At 42.4% G+C, this 19,942-nt stretch overlaps 3 protein-coding genes across 3 annotated transcripts; 2 read left to right on the forward strand and 1 right to left on the reverse strand.

The window, feature by feature from the left end:
• Positions 1-979: 979 nt before the first annotated feature.
• LOC102700867 (leucine-rich repeat extensin-like protein 4) lies at positions 980-3,765 on the reverse strand. The gene has a single exon (XM_040520240.1). It carries the CDS (start codon positions 3,568-3,570, stop codon positions 1,438-1,440), a length of 2,133 nt encoding a protein of 710 aa, XP_040376174.1. The 5' UTR covers positions 3,571-3,765; the 3' UTR covers positions 980-1,437.
• Positions 3,766-14,392: 10,627 nt separating this feature from the next.
• On the forward strand, positions 14,393-16,216 carry LOC102701144. The gene is made up of 3 exons (XM_006648232.3): positions 14,393-14,930; positions 15,479-15,523; positions 15,633-16,216. Exons 1-3 carry the CDS (start codon positions 14,557-14,559, stop codon positions 15,688-15,690), a joined length of 477 nt encoding a protein of 158 aa, XP_006648295.2. The 5' UTR covers positions 14,393-14,556; the 3' UTR covers positions 15,691-16,216.
• Positions 16,217-16,650: 434 nt separating this feature from the next.
• LOC102701420 (protein REPRESSOR OF SILENCING 3) lies at positions 16,651-19,656 on the forward strand. The gene is made up of 4 exons (XM_006648233.3): positions 16,651-16,895; positions 17,190-17,414; positions 17,975-18,445; positions 18,537-19,656. The coding sequence occupies exons 1-4, from the start codon at positions 16,668-16,670 to the stop codon at positions 19,302-19,304; spliced, it is 1,692 nt and encodes a 563-aa protein (XP_006648296.3). The 5' UTR covers positions 16,651-16,667; the 3' UTR covers positions 19,305-19,656.
• The last annotated feature ends 286 nt before the right edge of the window (positions 19,657-19,942 follow it).

Here is a 19,942-nt window from a genome sequence, read left to right on the forward strand (position 1 = left end):
CAGACGCGGTGGCAACGTGACCGCACGTGGGACCGACCGACCGACGGAGCCACGGGCGAGACCAGACCGGTGTCCCCATTCGATCGGGCATCCACCGCCATCAGCACGAACCACGTGTGGGTCAAATCATCCTGGCCGTCCACCCTCTTGTCCTCACAAACGGCCACGATGCCGCGGCGCGCCACCCCCACGGCCCCACCACTACCGACCCCAACCCCAACTCCCCCCTCTCACTGATCCGTGGGCCTCACCCAAAATGCAATGTACACGGACAGCGACAGCTCCTACTAATCCAGGTGCTTAGGCTATGTTTTACTTGAAAAAACGAATTCTCCGGTTTCATGTCTAACATTTGACCATTCGTCTTATTTGAAAATTTTTAGAAAATTAGAAAAAAAATTAGTCACATGTAAAGTACTATTCATGATTTATCATCTAATAAAACAAAAATATCAATCGCAAAAAAAATTAAATAAGACGAAGAAAAAATTGATAAATTGGTTTATTTTGGGACAGAGGGAGTAGATAAATAAAAAATTTTGGAATAAGGGTCACGTCGAACATTTCACCGAACGTTTGAAAGAGTTTTTGGACATGAATGAAAAAAACGAATTTTACGGCTCAGCTGAAAACCACGAGATGAGTTTTTTAAGCCTACTTAAGTCGTCATTAGTACATGTTAGTTAATGTAGCACTTATGGCTAACCACAGAAATTAGGCTCAAAAGATTCATCTTAAATTTCTCTCATAATTAATTTTTTATTTCTTCTATATTTAATGTTTTATTTAAATATTTAAAGATTTGATAGGATGTTTTTGGAGAAATTTTTTAGACCTAAACGAGGCCTTAATCTTTTGGCACGGGAGCCCTGCACGACGGTGATGGCGACAGCCCATGCCCAACACCACACCAAGTACGAGACGGGCGCCCACATCTCTCTCTCCCTCCCTCCCGCGGTTTCACTCACGGGCGCCGATCTCATCAACCCCATCTCATCCTCTCACTGCAATCTCCATCTCTCCTCTTCTTCTTCTAGCTCGAGACAAAATCCGTTTCGATCTGATTTGACAATCACCTCACCCTTTTACTGCATCTTGCATTTCGTCTAAACATAGGTAGGACAGATTGGTTGTAGTAGTAGTAGATCTTTGGATGTCATGTCATGTCATGTAATTAAGATCGAAATTACACATCGAAATTTAATTAATTAACAAATCCGGTGATTCATTGAGATTTGAGAGTGAAGGAAGGAAGAAAGAATACATAGGGGAGCTCTTTAATCCAATTTTCTTGATCCAATACTCGCGAGGAAGAAGGAAGTGAAAAAAAATAGTAATTAAGAAGAGGAAAAAAAAAGCTACTTCATGGAGATCGAGGTATTATACTGGCGGTGGTGGACGCCGGCGCGCAGCTCGATCCGGCGGCCATGGGCGGGGCTAGTTGTACGGCTGCACCGGCGGCGGCGGCGACGCGTACGACACGCCGTAGACCGGGGGGAAGGGGAGCTTCCCGCCGGGCGGCGTCGACGGCGGGTGGCCATCTCCTCCCGGGGTGCTGCCACCGTGAGACGGCGGCGAGCAGTTGTGCGGCGGTGTTGTCGTCGGTGGGTGGAAGCTCGGCCCTGACGGCGATGGTGGGGTGGAGGGGTGTGGGTGGGACGGCGGCGTGGTGGGGCTTCCCGCAACTGGCGCGTGCGGCGGCGACACGTAGCCTGGGTGCTCTGACGGCGGCGACGCGCCGGGCTGGCCCGACGGCGGCTGGTGGCCGGAGGAATGCGACGGAGGGGTTGAGGGGTTGGGGCCGTACGAGCCCGGCGGCGGCGCGAACCGCACGTCTGGTCTGTCTGCCGAGGTTGGCGGAGGAGGCGTGTATGCTACTGGCGGCGTGGAGCCCGCCGGCGGCGACGGGTAGGACGGGGTAGGCGTGCTCTGCGGCGGTGAGTGGTGTGGTGGAGTGGTGGAGCTTGACGGCGGCGATGGGTACGACGGGGTGTGGTGGCCCTGAGGCGGCGTGTGGTAAGACGGGGTTGTGGAACTCGACGGCGGCGACGGGTAGGACGGAGTGGTGGATCCCGGCGGTGAGGGGTACGACGGCGTGCGAGGGTGGCCATTGGGCGGGGACGGGTAGGATGGTGTGGTCGAGCCCCCCGGCGGCGAGTGGGACGACGGAGTGGTGGCGCTCGACGGTGGTGACGGGTAGGATCCCGGAGTGTTCGAGCCCTTGGGTGGCGCCGGGTACGACGGCGTGGTGGGGCCCTGCGACGGCGAAGGGTACGACGGGGTAGGAGTGCTCGACGACGGCGGCTGTGGATTTGGACCTCTGCGTCTTGGAGGCAAGCTCGCCGGCGTCGGCGGCGCTTGACCACCACCACGCCGACCGGGGCCGCCACCGGGCGTCGGTGTGTAGGACGCGGCCTGGCATTGCGCCTTGCTGCAGTCGAACGGGTGGGCCGCAGCGGCGGCGCACTGCGACGGTGGCCGCTGGCCCGGCGCGCCGGCAATGCAGTTCCACGCGCCGTCGGCGGTGGCCACGGCGCAGGCGGGGCGCGAGGTGATGAAGTTGTCCGTGTAGGTGAAGTTCTTGAGGCTGGCCAGGCCGCAGACGCCGGCCGGCACGGCCCCCTCGAAGAGGTTCCTGGCGACGTCGAGCTGCTCGACGGCCGCCATCCCGGCGATGCTCGGCGGGAGCGGGCCTTGCAGGTGGTTGTCGCTGACGTCGAACACCGTCACCTTCTTGAGCAGCCCGACCTGAAGCGGGACGCAGCCGGTCAGCTCGTCGTCGATGAGCACGATCTCGTTGAGCGTCTCCGCCATCTTCCCAATGGACGGCGGGATGCAGCCGCCGAGCTTGTTGTGCGCGAGCACGACGACCGACGCCGGCGAGTTGCCGAGGTTGGCCGGGATGGGGTTGCGGAGGCGGTTGGAGTTGAGGAAGATGGCGTCGAGCGGGCGGTCGAACAGCGCCGGCGGGATGGAGCCCTCGAAGTCGTTGAACCTGAGGTCGAGGTACCGGAGCGACGGGAGCGCGAGCACCACCTCCGGGAAGGCGCCGACGAAGCGGTTGTTGCTGAGGTCGAGCTCGTGGAGCAGCCGGAGGTGGCGGAACGTGTCCGGCACGACGCCGCAGAAGCGGTTGGAGTTGAGGTGGATGAGCGCCAGGTCGGGGAGCCCCAGCGGGAGCGACGCCGGCAGGTACCCGGCGATGTCGGCGTGGTTGAGGTCAATGCCGGCGACGACGAGCCCTCCGCCGTACCCGGGCGCCGGCGCGCAGAACACGCCGGTGTACCCGCACACGTTCGGCCCGACCCAGTTCGCCGTAAAGTTCGCCGGGTCGGAGAAGATGGCCGTCTGCTTCCACGCCTGCAGCGCGGCGTACGCGGCGCGGAGGCGCGGGTTCGGGAACGCCCACGACGGCGGCGCGTCGTACCGCGCCGCGAACGACGCCGCGTACTGCTCCGCCACGTTCCCCTCCTGCTGTGCCACCGCCGCCCCGAGCACCACCACAGCCACCGCCCACCACCCGGCGGCGGCGGCGGTGCCGCGAGAGATCATCCTCGAACGCGCCGGCATGCAGCAGGTGGCGGCGAGAGATCACGGAGAGAGGAGAGGTAGAGGTGAGCGCAGTGACAGTGGCAGAGGTGAGGTGGTGGTGATGCGAGTGGCATTCAGAGCGGGGTCACATGGGGAGTGGAGCGGGGTCACATGGGGAGCGCGCGGGACGACGAGACGACGCGCCGTTTTAACGTGGGAGTTTGGTGTCCCGGACGTGGATGGATCAAGGTTTATGCTTTTGATCTCATCTATTTACAAGAAAAGTAATTGAATAAATAAATAAAAATTTTAGATATGTATTTTAAGTGATCCAAAAATCAAGGTTAGAAAATAGGTTTCTGTGAAAAAAACCTCAAAACCAACTCTACATTTAAGAGTTAAAAAGAAAAATCAAATTTTAGCTTATAAACATAAGCATAAGCGAGAAGATGGGTGTGTATATTTTTATTTATGTTTATATACATTAAAATTTAGATTTTATTGTAATTTATTTTTAAAACTTTTATCTATGTATTATAATTTAATCGTTAATGAATCATTCCGCTTATATTTCATTTCAACGAAACAATGAGGCTTCAAAAATTAATCATTTCGCTTATGTTTATGTTTATATGAATTAAAATTAAAATTATATATTTTATTAAAGTTTATTTTTAAATCTTTTTATATATTATTATTTAATTGTTAATAATTCATTCCGCTTATCTTAATTTCACTGAAAATAATTAGGCTATAAAAACGAACCGAAACAGCAAAATTTTGCGGTTTTAACATGGGACGGAAGTAGATTTCGAGTAAAATTTTGAATATTTTTAATTGAAACAATAAAATTGACAAAACAGTCATACCGCTAGAGGCTTCGACACTGGACGTAAGTAGATTTCGAATGGTTTAGGTACAAACAGTAATTTTTAGTTTAAATTTAACAATCAGAAAGCGAACCCTGGGATGAATGGGTGGATTGCCACGTGGAGGTACGTGCTCCTTGCTGCGTTGGCGTACTGCTGGCTGGGTGCCTTTGGTTTACGCATCCCCATGCCCCTGGCGTGACACGGCACGAGTACGACGCGTCGGTGTTTTTGAATAATCGAATTCAAATGGGTTTTTTTGTGCGTGCGGCGCAAATCACCGGGGATTTCACAAGGCCGTGTCACCCATTTTTAAACTCTTTTTTTTCTAATGGCAAATTTGAACTGAAACCGCGAGTGTATTTGGTTCTGCGTGAAACCGTGCCAGCGATGCACATGAAATTCTCATGGAAATTAAACTAGTTTTTACTAATTAATGTTCGTAATAAATTTTCATTATGCATTATGGAGCTCTCCAGTCTAGTACCAGAGGGAGAGCAGCTCCTCATGCAGAGGAAGCAAGAGGACGCTCTGAGATTCCAGCGACAAAACCTGCCCTGAGCCCAAAATTGATTATGCTGCCCACCAAAGCTGCAAAAAATGGAAACTGGAAAGCAATGCAGCGGAGACAAGGCTATTGTCCAGCTCAGGCCCGTCTACTTCCAATTTTTCCCCCCAAAACATCACATTAAATCTTTGGATATGCATTAAACATAGATAAAAAATTAATTGCACAGTAACCTACATATGCTAATGGCGAATTAATTAGGCTCAACGAAAGATTCGTGGAAATTTTTTTATTCGTGTCGGAAAATCTGTTTCAACATCCAGTCAAACGTCTGACGTGACACCGAAAAATTTTCTCATCGTGAACCAGATAGTGCCTCTATTTACTCTATAATTTAATTAGATAGGCTTGACTAAACTATAATTAGTATACTAACTGGGCATCAGATCACGGACCATTCTTTGCATTAACTGGGCCAATTTGGTTTCTTATGATGATTAATTACTGGTTAGAGTCGTCGCCCATGAAGTATTTGCAGTTAATTATGCAAGGTAAGAGGGTAATTAAGAGTTGCATGATTAGGTAAAGGATCGGATCCAGATAACCTAACGTGCTGGCTGGCCAGGTTTATAATACATGCAAGGATTTTAAGGCAGCTTCAAAACTTTTCGAAAGCAATGAGAATACATGCAAGGCCACAGCATGTTGATGCAGACAAATGTGTCAGTAATTTAACCTAAACCTCTTGGAAGCTGGTGGATTATTGTATTTGTCCTTTTGGTTTCTAACTCCAGTAGCTTTCGATTTTTTTTCTTCTTTCTGATACTAATCCCTTCATCATCCAGACTCCAGAGATCAACTCTAGTACTACTGTACTGTAGTATACTTTCATGCATATGTTTGATAATTTGTCACATTCAAAATATTTATACGATATTTGCTTTCAGATCACTAAAAACACATAAAAATTGTATCCAGAAATAACTTTTGTTTTACAGCAAATATAACTAGAGAAGAGAATGGAATATGGATGATTAATTAGTAAGGAAGTAGACTACCAAAATCCTCTGCTTTCATCGATGGAGTCTCTTGCACTCAATGGTCATGTATGCAACTAGAGCACACATGCAACAGCTAGGTACAAAGCTGATCAATGAAATAAAGCTAGCTAGCTTACACTGTAAATGTGTACGAGGTAGTACTACAAAAGCTATAATTCTGCTAAATAATTATATTGTACTGCCAAGTAGTTGCTGTTTTTTTTTCCTTTCAAAGAGATCTATATACATGTGCATGTACTGTGATGTACTTTTCATTCGAGTTGGAGACACCTTACAAAATACAGAGAGATTTGCAAGGACTTAAATAGCTGGTCTCACTAGTCCAGCCTTCAATGCAGTTTATATATGCACAATTTGCAACATAGTAATTGAGTGTGGCTAAGGGCCCATTTAGTTTCCAAAAATTTTCGCATTCACTCATCACATCGAATCGTTGACACATATATAGAACATTAAATATAATTAAAAAATAACTAATTGCACAGTTTTAAAGAAATTTGTGAGAAGAACCTTTTGAGTCTAATTAGCCTATGATTAGCCATAACTGCTATAGTAATTCACCTGTGCTAATGATGGATTAATTATGCTTTAAAAATTTGTCTCGTGATTTCCTAACACCTTATGTAATTAGTTTTTTTCAATTAACCATAGAAATAGTCTTCCGATATCATTTGATATGATACTCAACCCAAAAATTTTCATGAGCTAAACGATTCCGGAGGATGAACATGAGCCGTACTACTGACTTGCTGATAGCTGTAACATGGAGAGATGAATGCACTCACCTACTGTACAGAGAAAGAGGCTCATCTACGTACGTACAGGTAGCAAACTGCAAAGCTCAGGAGTAGTTCACATGATGCTGTCTCCAAATTCAACTGAAGAACGAATGAACCATTTAATTTGGTCTCTTTTATTCAGAGTTATTAGGTCCATGCATGTGATGACCATGCATACTCTACTGCTGCTGCTAGTATTAAATTAAACTCCGATTACCCGTACAAACATGATGCTGGGAGCGCCCCGTTCTTTTCTCGTCGTTGTTGTCTGGATTTTCGTTCGCACGTTTATCGAACTTCTAGACTGTATGTTTCACACAGATAATTTTTATAAAAGTCTTTTATGTGATTTTTCTAAAGCAATTTTAATTATGTAGAAGTTAATTTAGTTGCTTATATCATTAAGTAGCTATCACAAAATTAGATAATCTAAAAAATTTCATAAGAAAACAACACCACACTATGATCACATATCAATGAAATACACACCGATTAAACTGTAGAATAGAGGCGGTGAAAGCTGAACTTTAGTGCTGCACACTGCTCTAGTGGAGTACTGTACGTCATTTTTCCATGTATATACATCCATCTGCAATTCCGGCGCATTTAGTAGTCAGGGAAACACCGTTACCAGGGAGAAACGAGATTAGGGGTGTTTAGATGGGGCTAAAATTTTTTAGTCCCTATCACATTAGGTGTTTGGATACTAATTTGAAGTATTAAACGTAGACTAATAAAAAAACTAATTTCATAAATGAGAGCTAATCCGTGAGATAAATTTTTTAAGCCTAATTAATCCATAATTAGCAAATGTTTACTGTAGCATCACATAGGTTAATCATGGATTAATTAGACTTAATAGACTCGTATCACGAATTAGTCCTAGGTTACACAATAGATTTTGTAATTAGTCTATATTTAATACTTCAAATTAATATTTAAATATCCGATGTGACGGGGACTTGTTTACCAAACACCACCTAATTTGATCGATCTATACGTCACCTCATGCATGCACCTCGTTGTTGTTGATGCCTTGATGGAGGCATGGCCATGTGCATGCAGGAGTGATCAATAATCTTCATTGGATGAAGAAGATATGAGAAGCGTTTTGATCAATCTGCATTGATAACAGTTGTAGTACATTGTAGCTATGGGATCAGTTATCAGTATGGGGATTGAATGGATTGGATGGGACCATGGAATGATCCAAGGCTCCCGTTCCAAAGTCTATTTTTTATTCATGTGTCTGATCGTCTGTCTTATTTAAAAAATTTATAAAAATATTTAAAAAACCAATCACACGTAAAATTCTATTCATATTTTATTATCTAATAACCTTAAAAATATTAACCGTAAAAAATAAATAAGACAAAGAATAAAACATTATATTTACCATTGAAAAGTAAACTTTTAAAACCTCTTGTAAATCCACAGTTATAAACCTTTAAAACCTTAATAGAAATATTTATGTCGAACACACTTTTAAAAAGTTACTTTAATAAAAAAATACTTTTTAGATAATATAATAGAAGATAGTTCAGCATAGGTTTTAAACACGTGTTGGGATATAAAATGACACGAATTATCAAGGTGAAGGGAGTACGTAAGTTGGTATGCAGTTGGCACGTCCAGGCTAGCTGTTGGGTGCGCATGCATACACCATGCTCGAGTGCACGTACACGGGCTGATTCCAATTCGATTCGACTCGATTCGATTCCAGCGCAGTAGGCAAGCAAAATCGGGGTAGAGCAGAGCAGAGCACGTATAGTTGAGAGGAGATCGACGAACATGTTACATGAATTAATTGACAAATGAAGACGACAGGGCAGAGGTGGTGAACATGCCTCTCCCATTCCCATATGCGAATGCTCCACACCAACAGTTGGCAGACACCCTCTCAAAGCAGAACCGGATCCTCTGACTTAAAGTCAGAGGGGCTGACATGTGGACCCGTGGACGGTGGGACCCACATGCCAGTGGCCCACGTCCCTCCGACTTAAGTCAGAGGAACCGTATCCTCTGAAAGCTAGTGTACTTCCTAATATATGCAAAACATTAATAAATACCACCGTGTTCATCTTTTGGGTAATCGAGAGAAAATACGAGCCGATATATTTATAAACGAAAAATATTTTATGAATATAAATTCGACATACACACAGACGGATCCAATATGAGGGCCCCCCAAGTTAAGCCCATTGGAGCCCTCACGAAGACCCTACCTAAAATTTTATGGCAAAGATTAATAGAAAAGGTGCTGAAACTTTATCTAAAGTATTCAGACCCCCTAATCTCGTTGGCTAGATCCGTCACTGGGCATACATGTTCTTAGCAGTCTAAAATCAAATGCTAAAATAATTAAATATAATAAAAACACAAAATTAATTTTAAATTTAAAGATAAAAATTTAATTTTGGGCTTATAACATAAACAAACCGAAAAGATGAGACTGCTCATATTTATGTTTAGATTAATAGTGGTAAGATGTGTCACGTTCTGTACCTGATTTCTATCGTACGTCGCTGCTTGCTTGCCTTGGCTAGCAATAGCTGGGCTGAGCTGGCCTCTTCCTATATTCTATTCTTTCCTTCTCAAGCATGCATTCATGCTAATCGATGATAATGGCACCGTCGTCCTGCCTGATCTAATGATAGGTAATAAAATTGTCAAGCAGATTTATCTGTGTGCATCTAGGGGGTTTATCTTTTCGCTTACGTGGTAAAAAAGCCAAATAATATATTTAAAAATAAAAAATAATTTATAAATATTTTTTTATATACGTGTTCTGAATGATCTAAAAGCAAAAACTGAAAAATTAACTACGATGAAAAAAAACTCTAAAATAAACTCTAAATTTTAGGTTAAAAATTTAAATTTTGATTTATAAGCATAGTAGAAGCAAAATGATAATGCCCTAGATTAATGGCAGAGACATAAAAATTACTATGGGCGTACAGAGTCAGTTAAGATGCAGGTATTCGTATATAGGTCAAGATTTACATGGATAAACTCATTCAAACAAAAATACTTGACATGTGCTTTTACTGGACTGAAAATTGATGTTTTGAGTGGGAAAGATGACAATTTAGACCCAATTTTAGTGTAAATACATATACTCCTACTATACACTTATAACTTCAGAGCTAGAACATAATTCTTCTTTTATTTCTATAAAAAAAGCATTGCTCCTCCTCATGGCGTCACCTAGTGAGTGGATAAAAAGCTCAAGCCCATAAACTCTCGGTTCATGCTCGGCTCGGCTCGGCTCGAAAGATAGGCCAAGCTCAAACCTCATTCTTGGCTCATTTTCAAAACGAGGCAAGTCAGGGGCTCAGGGCTATCTCTAAACCGCCCTTTTGGTTCATGAGCCAAAGTCGTTACGCAGTCATGTAAATTATCTTATTGTCAAGTGAAGGTGTTATTTTGATAACTTGTGATTATCACGTCAGTTGTGAGAATTGGAGATGAAAAGCCTGCTCTATTTTTGTGTTTTGATGCTTTATTTATGTTTTGCAGTTTGCTGCTTACGAGTTATATATGAAGATTCATTCTTTTTTGTAGGAATGATCTGATGATCACGAGTCAGGGAGACGAGCTAAGCAAAGCAAAGCTCATGTTTTAGCTTGTTTCCTAACCAAGCTAAGCCAGGGCTAGGTTTTTGCAAGACTTCACAAGCTGAGTCAAGTCAAACTTGGTTTGGCTCATTTTCGACTCTACCCCACACAAAAAAAAACTAGAGAAAAAATAAAGTGTCAATCCAACAAATAATAATTAAAAAACCGAAAAACTCAATTGGTTGTTAAAGAAAAGTTTGATTTGAATCTATGCTTTAGGCTTAATCTATCTCCGGCCATATAAGACCTTTATCATGCACAAATATGTTATAAAAATAGGAAGAATACGAATATTTCATATTTTGGATTTCTAACATCACTTATATGTGACAAGACATATACCCATATAGGTTACGCGTCATAATAGATGAGAGGTTTCGTGGCAGTGAATAGTACTTCCTCCGTTTTCTAATATAAGATATTTGATTTTTTAGTTGTAAAGTTTGATCATTTGTCTTATTTAAAAAATTATGAAAATATCATTTATTTTGCTTGTGACTTGAACTTTGAGCACAACTTATCATTTTTTATATTTATACTAAATTTTTGAATATAACGAATGGTCAAACATTGTAACTAAAAAAATCAGACATCTTATATTATGAAACAGAGGTAGTAGCAAAGTTTTGGCGAGCACTGAACCAGCCCAACTTAGCATATCAACCCTGTGCATTATTAAGGATAATTTAGTTTTGTTAGCTCGGTACGGGGAAGAGACGAACACATGGGGGTGATTCATTGTCGTTGGAGATGCATAGGCTGTATATCCTTGTCAGTGTGTGATAGTGATGGAGTACTAGTCATAATCTAACAGGGGTGAGACTTATGTTCTTCAAAGAAAATATTGAGTTGATTAATAAAGTTGTTTGGCACATTGTATGAAGTTTGGTCACATGGAATGTACTATAGTTTCAGATAATCCAGCTAGCATATTTTGCTACAATTATTTTGCTAAAGAAGTAGAGATATGATAGTTTGTATGTACAACATGTGACCTTTCATATAGTGCCATATACCCCATATGTTGCAACTTGCAACCCCATCTGAACGAGTAAGATAGTAGCATTTTGAGACATGTGTAGTAGGAGGTTTGGAGAATTTCAATCCTATAAAACCATTTGAAACAAAAGATTTTTTTATTGAAAATCCTATGAATTGAAAATGAGTAGGATGTTATGTCTCATATTTTTTCTTCATATGTCTCCAAATTCATGTGTTTTTCTCATGTGACAATCAAACGATAGTTTTGAAACTTTATCATGTTTTCGATTCTTTGCAGAAATTTAATGTGTATACTTTTTTATTCCTATGTTTTTACACCTTTTCGTTCTAGAGCGGCCATGTATGTTCTGCAAATTTGAGGGATCGAGTATGTTCTGAACCAAGGTTCCATATGCAACCAATTTCATACTGTAATTTTTCTACACGATCACCTCATCTTTTCGCTTATGTTTATACTTATATGTCAAAATTTAAATTTTCAATCTTAAATTTAAAGTTGATTTTGGGGTATTTTCAGGAGATGATTGTTTGGTTTTTATGGAAAAATTCAAACAACATATTTACAACTGAAAAATAAACTGTAAATAAAACTTTTATATATGTATTCTTGACGATTTAAAAGCCAAGGCTAGAAAATAAACTTTAATAAAAAACAACAAAATCAACTTTAAATTTAAAATTAAAAATTTAAATTTTGGTTCATAAGCATATGCAGGAGAAAGAAGACGGGGGTGTCAGACTCACATTGTTCAGGAGATTATCTGTATGTTTGCGTGCCATCCATCAACATGGATTTGCTGAATCTACAGGAGAAGTAAGCTGAAAGTATAAGCGATACAACACAGGCAACTACTACTACTACGCCATCAGCTTTCTTCAGAAGCCGAAACCATTGTGTTCGCTTCGCCATCGCCAGTATCACCAATTACCGTGATCTGAATACTGCTGCTAGTAGCTGCTTTTACTTGAGAGTCGAATAGTCCAAAGGATGCTTGACTGCCAAGAAGAAACGAGATAGAGTAGTTGGTGCTTTGAGATTCAGGTCAAACGATATGTTTACGGACTAAAAATATTTTATAAATAAAACTTTATTATATATGACTCTTTGCGATCTAAAAGTCAAGATTAAGAAATAAACTAGGATAGAAAACTCCAAAACTAATTCTAAATTTTAAATTATAAGTATGAGCAAAAGCGAAAAGATTGGGTGCAAGGATGCTTGACTGCCAAGACGAAATGACTTTGAGTATTTCGTGCCAATGGTTGTTCGATCGGCGACCTGCCTGCATGCATGTGACAATATATGACATTGTGTGCAGTTGTGCACTGCCGTACTGCATTAGTGCAGATGATGGAGGGATGCAGGTGTGCACTGACATGAGTGACAGTACTGTCTGAGTCGCAAAGCTTCGGTGTCGGTGTGAGGCCAGTACCAAGTTCATCAGTTTCTTTACAGCCAAGCGAGTGACAACTGTGAATCTTAACCACGATACCAATTGGTTTAGGGGTGTTTAGGTAGAGAAATGAATAATTTTGGTGTTACATTAGATGTTTGATCGGATATCGGAAGGGGTTTTTGGACAGCAATGAGAAAATAAATTTCACGGCTCACCTAGAAACCGTGAGGCGAATCTTTTGAGCATAATTAATCCGTCATTAGCGTATATGGATTATTGTAGCACTTATGACTACTCATGAACTAATTAGGCTCAAAAGATCCGTCTCACAATTTCTCACGTAACCGTGCAATTAGTTTTCATTTCACCTATGTTTAATACTCTATTTAGAATACTATATTTAGGGGTTCAAAGATTCGATGTGATGTTCTTGTCCGAAAATTATCGAAGCTAAACTGGAATCTGTATTTGCAAAAAGGAAGTTCTGTACTGAATGCACTCTGCAGGTACAGTTCCTTGAAGCAGCGGTCAGAGTAATATTTCTTGCCAGAAAAAAAGGCCCAACATAAGCTATCACAGTTTCACATCTCGGTCAAAAATTTTACTAAACGATAGGGATTCTCCTCTCCTTTCCTTGTCTTCACGATTTATACAGGATTATTAAAACATGAAACGGAGGTAATACCGTAATACAAATCTACCTCTGCATTGCAGCAGATATAGTATCAAACTCTTATTATCGTTTAAGTTCCAGAAAGAAAAATACCTCTTGTCGTTTGCATATTGGCTTACAAGCTGCAATCAAAACTTGAATGATCAAACTTACTGTTAATTTATGTTAGATATTTTTTCTCTTTTCAGCCTTTGTTTTTAAACTGCTAAAAGTAGGATATAGAAATACCACCATAAAATTATTGCTTATTCCATGTTAATTTTCGTATAGTTTATCAGTCAAGGCCAACCAATGTGACAGCAGTCTTGCTGCAAAGGCCCCCAAAAACTGCTGCACTGGACTGTTTTCTTCCCAAAGAACCAGAGGTATTGGCCCAATTCAGCCCGAAGGTTAGGCTAGAGCGGCTCAAACAAGTGTCAAAAGTTAATCCCTAAATTTAATTATAAAAATTAAGCTAGAAAACATATCTTTTTAATTTTTATATCTAATATATTCTTAGATGGGCATAATACCTGGTTTTGAAAAATAAAGTATCAGCATTTTTTTGGCCATGTAATAGGATACATAAACCTCTCTATAGAAGACGGGGTTATCCATTACTTCGGCCGCGTTTGGTGAGGGGTCGGTAAGTTAACTTATCCAACACGGAAAACTAGCAATAGATTAGTTTATGATTAATTAATTTTTAATTATTAAAAATATAAAATAGATTAATATAATTTTTTAAAATAACTTTGCTGTAAAAATTTTTTATAAAAAATACCACGTTTAGCCGTTCGGTAGGAAAACGAGAGAGGGGGCGAACGCGGCCTTCGTTCAGACTCCAGACGATATGCACGGTTACTACGGCAAACCATAAAAAACATAAACAAAATCTATTTTCAAACTACTTTAATTTTAATATGATAGTATCACCGTTGTTGGAGTAGCAGAGCAAATGAAACTGGAGAGAGGACAGCTGGGCTGAGGAGAGGCCACGTAGGCGGAGCAAGCTTGTGGCGTCTCCCTCCACAGAATAGCCTTGGCGGTGGGGCCCACTGGATCCAGGTGGCTTCGACTCCGCCTGCCCTCTCCTCATGGCCGCCGGCTTCGAGCTCGGCAGCTAAACATAGAGCACCGATGCCGCCGAAGCTTGGGGCGCCGGCCGGGAGCGGCAGCCCGCCGAGCCAGGGCCAGCACAAGGCGGCGGCGGCGAGGTCGTCCGGCGCGATGATGGTCAGGCTGCTGCAGGCGCCGGCGGTGGTGGCGCTGAGCGCCGTGCTCGCGGCGTCGGCGGTGGCGGCGCCGGCGCAGGAGGAGGGTGCAGCAGGCGGCGGCGGGGCGAGCACGCTGTGCAACGTGCCGCCGACGCTGTCGGGGGAGGACAAGCAGGCGGAGAAGATAAAGCACCCGAGGTCGGCGAGCGCGGCGCGGTGCACGTCCAAGTGCGTCAGCACCTGCATCCTCGGCGGCGCCGGCTCCCCCGGCGTCGACGGCCCCTTCAACATCCGAAGGTTATTTCATCAACCTATTATCTCTGGATCATACTATGACATGGTCCTACTCATATTCATGCTATTCTGAAAAATCTAAACACATATATAAAACACCCTCACTTCGTTTCAAGGTAGAAGACATTTTAGTTTTCGCTAGGTTCATTTATCAACCAATCTATCACTCTTATCTTTTTATTTATGTTTATACTAATAAATCAAAATTTTAATTTTCAATATCACGTTTAAAGTTGATTTTGATGTGTTTTTTTATCATAAGTTATTATTAGACTGCTAAGAATATATATATATATATAATTATTTATATGTCCATATTCATTAGTATCTGTATAATTTTATATAGTGGTAAAAAATATCTTGTAACTTGAAACAAACATAGTCATGGCTAAAACAACCTATAGATGGAATTGGAGATGGAATTGGAGGGAGAACTGATTAGCTGGTCGCGTTAATTCCCTTGTTGATCTTCGTTAACCAATAATTCAAAGTTAACGAGATGAATAATTAACTGCTTCTGTTCTGCTCTGTCCATGGATGGATCGATGCAGACCGCTGGTGGTGTTCAAGGAAGATTTCCGCAGCCGCCAGTACTGGTACCTGCAACTCTCCTCCTGTCTCAACTCACATTCAAATTGTTTCATCAAACACACACGATTAACACACTTTTCATCATCTTCTTCATGCATCCTGTGCATTGCCTAGCTTGCTGGAATGCTCTGACATCTGCAACCTGATCAAGGATGGAGAAGATGGCCAATGACACTGGATAGATTGTGCTACTGCACCAAGATTATGTCAGTTACAATACGGGTGAATCCATCCAAGATGCAACCAAGTTTATCTCCAGAAAAAAAGAATGGATGATCTTAATTCATAAAGCAAACTGCGATTAGCTTGGAGCAGGTAAAGTGGGGCCGGATGAACTGAAGAAGCCATGGCACTCAGACCAGCTCGCTGAAGTTTGGAGTGATTGATGCAGAACACGGGTCCATATTGTACAGTGTGGACAGATCTGAATTAATTTGATAGCTACTGTTACATTAATTAGCTCTCTGACTGCATCAAGTTAACTGTTTTTCATGTAGCTAGCTAGCTCCCTACCTAGTGCGAAATTCAAGTTAAAATTTCAAAATCGAATTAATTGGTCATTTCACTGTCAAATTGTTCAAATCTGTGTCTACCCTTGAGTATATCCTTGCTCCTGTTACATCGTATCTCTATTGCTTAAAAGCAGAGTCTTCCATCATTTTTACCCCCATGTCACGTAAAAACCATCTCTTTCGTGTCAACGAGAAAAACAAATCAAAGTGCTTTCTTGAAAAGAAAAATTGTTTCTTTTCTCTATACGAGCATGTTGCAATGCGCATGTATATTACGTCATGAAAAACGGACCGGCATACAGTAATTAATGAAGCAGGGAAGTGGATGCAAGTTGCCAGCAGTAGGATCGCCGGAGAAGTAGCCGGCGGCGGCGCCATTTCCACGGCTAGCCTAGGGTTCAGGCCTTCAGGGCATTGATGCCGCCATGGGGGAAGAGCGGGAGGAAGGAGGGGTTTGGTTGAAAGGCCTCAAGCCCACTAGTAATTGGGCCCAAATGAAGCCCATATATTGTGGGGCCCCAAATGAAGCCCATGTACCCTTGGCCGTTCGTCCTGGCGCCGCACGAATCTTACAGCAGGGCCAGACCTCTCCGCTCTCCTCGCCTTCGCGAACCACCGCGAGAGCGAGCCTGCTCCCATGGCGGCGGCGGCGGCGGGGGCGGAGGGGGGAGCTGGTGGTGGCGCCGTGGTGCGGATCTTCGTGGGCGGTATTTCGGAGGGCGTGGCGGCCGCCGACCTGGAGGCCATGTTCGCCACCGTCGGCCGCGTCGCCGGCGTCGAGTTCGTGCGCACCAACGGCCGCGGCTTCGCCTACGTCGACTTCCACTGCCCCTCCGACAAGGCTCTCGCCAAGCTCTTCTCCACTGTACGCAATCCCCCTCCCTCTCCCTCTCTCTTCTCGTCTTTCTACGGCTGAACTAGCAGCTATCACCAGTTGATTTTTAGCTTCTAGTTCTGCCTGTTCATGTCAGTAACCTTACTGCACTAGTGGGAGATCAAACTACGAAAAATTATGGATGTATTTAGATGAATTTTCCGAATAATAATAGACCAGGGCAGTAGGATTTATTCTGATTAATGCCGCTTTTGCTGAATTGTTCTAGCTTTTTTTTTTAACCCTAAGAGGCTAAGACTAATTGACACTGATGCTTGTGTGCAGTACAATGGGTGTAAGTGGAAAGGGGGCAAGCTTAGGCTGGAGAGGGCTAAAGAGCACTACCTCACTCGCCTCAAGCGTGAATGGGAGCAGGAAGCGGAAGCGGCAGCAGCCGCGCAGGAAATTCCAGCAAGTGGTGATGTGGAGAGCAAGAAGGAGAAGCTGGAGCCGAATAAGGCTGTTTTGGATAGTACGAAGATTAACATCTACTTCCCAAAACTGAGGAAGGTGAGCAGCTACTTGTGCTGATGCATAAATTTGTTGGCCTCCCTGTGTGAGACTTGTCATATGCTCAGAACTTATGGCCTCCCTTTGTTCTATAGCCACTTGCATGATATTGCATCATTAGGCCAGAATAGGTGTGATTGAACATGTAACTGTATGCCATTGCATAATAACATGATATTTATGAACTCTAGTTTTTCTCCCTACTACATTTGAGTACCAAAGGTCTTAAATATTTTACATTAGTGTAAACTGCATCCCTGTAAAAGGGATGAGCTGACGCTATAGTTGTGTTTCTTTTTTTCAGAACTGAGCTAATTAAAGCACATGCAATTTTTAAGTTCAATTGTTGAATTAGAACTATAAACTGAATCAGAAACTGGGTGTAGATTAACTCCTTGCAGAAAGTCAGAAACTTAATTGGACAAACAACTCGTTGAAACTATGCCTGTAAAAACTATGAGGATTAATGTATCAACAATTTGCACCTCCTGCTTAAATGTTTATAATATGTTGATTAATTCATAAACATGCATCCCCCTAATCAAGGTTCCATTCGACAGGTGAAAGCTTTGCCTTTTAAAGGCACTGGAAAGCACAAATACAGTTTCCGGCATATTGAAGTCCCTTCTTACCCAATTCATTTTTGTGACTGTGAGGAGCACTGTGGACCTCCTGAGGCAGCTAATGGGGAATATGCTTCTGTTCTTAATGCTGCTGCATCTGAGAAGGAGCGCAGCATTATGAATTCTGTGATGAGCAAGCTCTTTGAGAAGGAGAATGACCATTTTGATTCATTGGAAACTCAGAATCATGATGCTGATTTTAATACCACAAAACCCTCTGACGCCAGGAATGACTTGCAAATGGAGGAAACAGAAGAAATTTCTGGGATTGATTTGGATGACCTGCAAATGGAAGAAGCAGAAGATCCTTCTGAGGAAGAATCCGACGATCTTGTGCTTAACATAGTAACTCGTAAGACCAAAAGCTCAGTAGCACAATCAAATAGGGAAAATCATGCAGCGGATATGGTATGCACATTGCAAGTAATTTTTGAACATTATTATGTCATTTACTACCCTGTTATGCAGTTATGTTCATTAACATTTTCTGCGTTTCCAGGACTCACATTTCAAAAAACATCAACAATTTGAAGAATCTTCTCCACAGAAGAAGAGACATAAATCATCTGATTTCTCTGAATCTAGAAATAAGAAACAGTCTTTCCCTGCTATGTCAGGAGCCATTCAAAATGAAAAAAAATCTTCTGGTTTGTCAGGAGCCATTCAAAATGATTTATCATCCAAGCTTGATAGAGATAAAAGTTCTGCTAGTGTTCAAAGTATTGAAGCACTAGTTGATTCTTCCACCAGTAATGGAAGTGAACAAAATGCACTTGCTGGTGAACCTAAAAGAGGTTCATTGTGGACTCAGAAGTCTGCCTGGAGGGATCTTGTAGGTGGCATGGGGAGCACATCTTTCAGTTTATCACAAATATTGCCAAACACCAATCCATCACCGCCCCCTGCTTCAGTTGCTGAAACCAAGAGGATAGTGAAACCAAGTAGAAAATCTTCGAAACCCTCAGAAGTTTCAACTCAGCTCTTGCCTGGGCAGAAGATGCAGAGTTCCATGACAATGCTGCCATCTAGTGAAACTACTGTTGTGTCAGGTGGCCATGACACCGGGGAGTGTAAGGAGAACAATAAGCTGGAAAAAGAGCGGGTGGTTCCAAAGATTACTATTGGTGAAGTGTGCCCGTTCATGAGAAATACGGAGTCAGAACAGCAATGGTCAAAGGCAAAGAAGGTCCTGACTGGTTTCATCAAGAAAGGCAACGAGAGCAGTGGATCGAATGTTGGGAAAGGAAAGCCATCAGCAAGGAGATAAAAAACATAACATGTAATTCCGGCTGCATCTTGTTGAACCACAACTCAGCTGTTTCTTGGCTCATAGAACATGGATATCAGGATATGGATGATTGTTGGTTCGTCTGTCTGCCTGATAACCAATGATCGCTTGTTCTGAAGCACAATGCATGCTACGAATTTTGTTTCAACTGTTATATTCTGTATGACTATGACCCCTTCCCCCAGGTTGAGACAGTGATGCAAAGTTCTTTGTGCGAGAAATCAGGATCCCTGTTTTATATTGTCAGTCATAAATATCAAAGCTTCCCAAACAACAGTTAGGGCATGTTTTGGGGAGCTTTTAGCAGCTGCAATTTTTTTTTCTAACCTCTAGCTTTCCCAAATAATTCAGATTCTCACCTTGATATCGAGAATCTAGAAAATGAACTAAAAGGTAGAAATAGGGGAAAAACTGTAATTTAATCAAAGATAAAAGTAATTTACATAGTAGATGATAAAAGTAATTTACAACATACATATTTAAATTACTTTTAAATTTATTAAATTACTTAGACATTTATAAAAGTAACTTCAATTAAACCTAAAAGTAATTTATACAAATTATAAAAGTAACTTAAAACAAAATGAAAGTAAGTTGTTATGGCATTAAAACCAAAT

The sequence above is a fragment of the Oryza brachyantha genome, chromosome 2 (assembly GCF_000231095.2).
Source record: "Oryza brachyantha chromosome 2, ObraRS2, whole genome shotgun sequence".
Lineage (NCBI taxonomy): Eukaryota > Viridiplantae > Streptophyta > Magnoliopsida > Poales > Poaceae > Oryza > Oryza brachyantha.

Excerpts from the sequence above, each read along its gene's own strand:
- LOC102700867 (XM_040520240.1), bottom strand. The coding sequence starts at position 3,570 with ATGCCGGCGCGTTCGAGGATGATCTCTCGCGGCACCGCCGCCGCCGCC.
- LOC102701144 (XM_006648232.3), top strand. The coding sequence starts at position 14,557 with ATGCCGCCGAAGCTTGGGGCGCCGGCCGGGAGCGGCAGCCCGCCGAGC. Across the intron at positions 14,931-15,478 it reads GGCCCCTTCAACATCCGAAG|ACCGCTGGTGGTGTTCAAGG; the intron begins GTTATTTCATCA and ends GGATCGATGCAG. Across the intron at positions 15,524-15,632 it reads TTCCGCAGCCGCCAGTACTG|CTTGCTGGAATGCTCTGACA; the intron begins GTACCTGCAACT and ends TGCATTGCCTAG.
- LOC102701420 (XM_006648233.3), top strand. The coding sequence starts at position 16,668 with ATGGCGGCGGCGGCGGCGGGGGCGGAGGGGGGAGCTGGTGGTGGCGCC. Across the intron at positions 16,896-17,189 it reads TCGCCAAGCTCTTCTCCACT|TACAATGGGTGTAAGTGGAA; the intron begins GTACGCAATCCC and ends GCTTGTGTGCAG. Across the intron at positions 18,446-18,536 it reads AAAATCATGCAGCGGATATG|GACTCACATTTCAAAAAACA; the intron begins GTATGCACATTG and ends CTGCGTTTCCAG.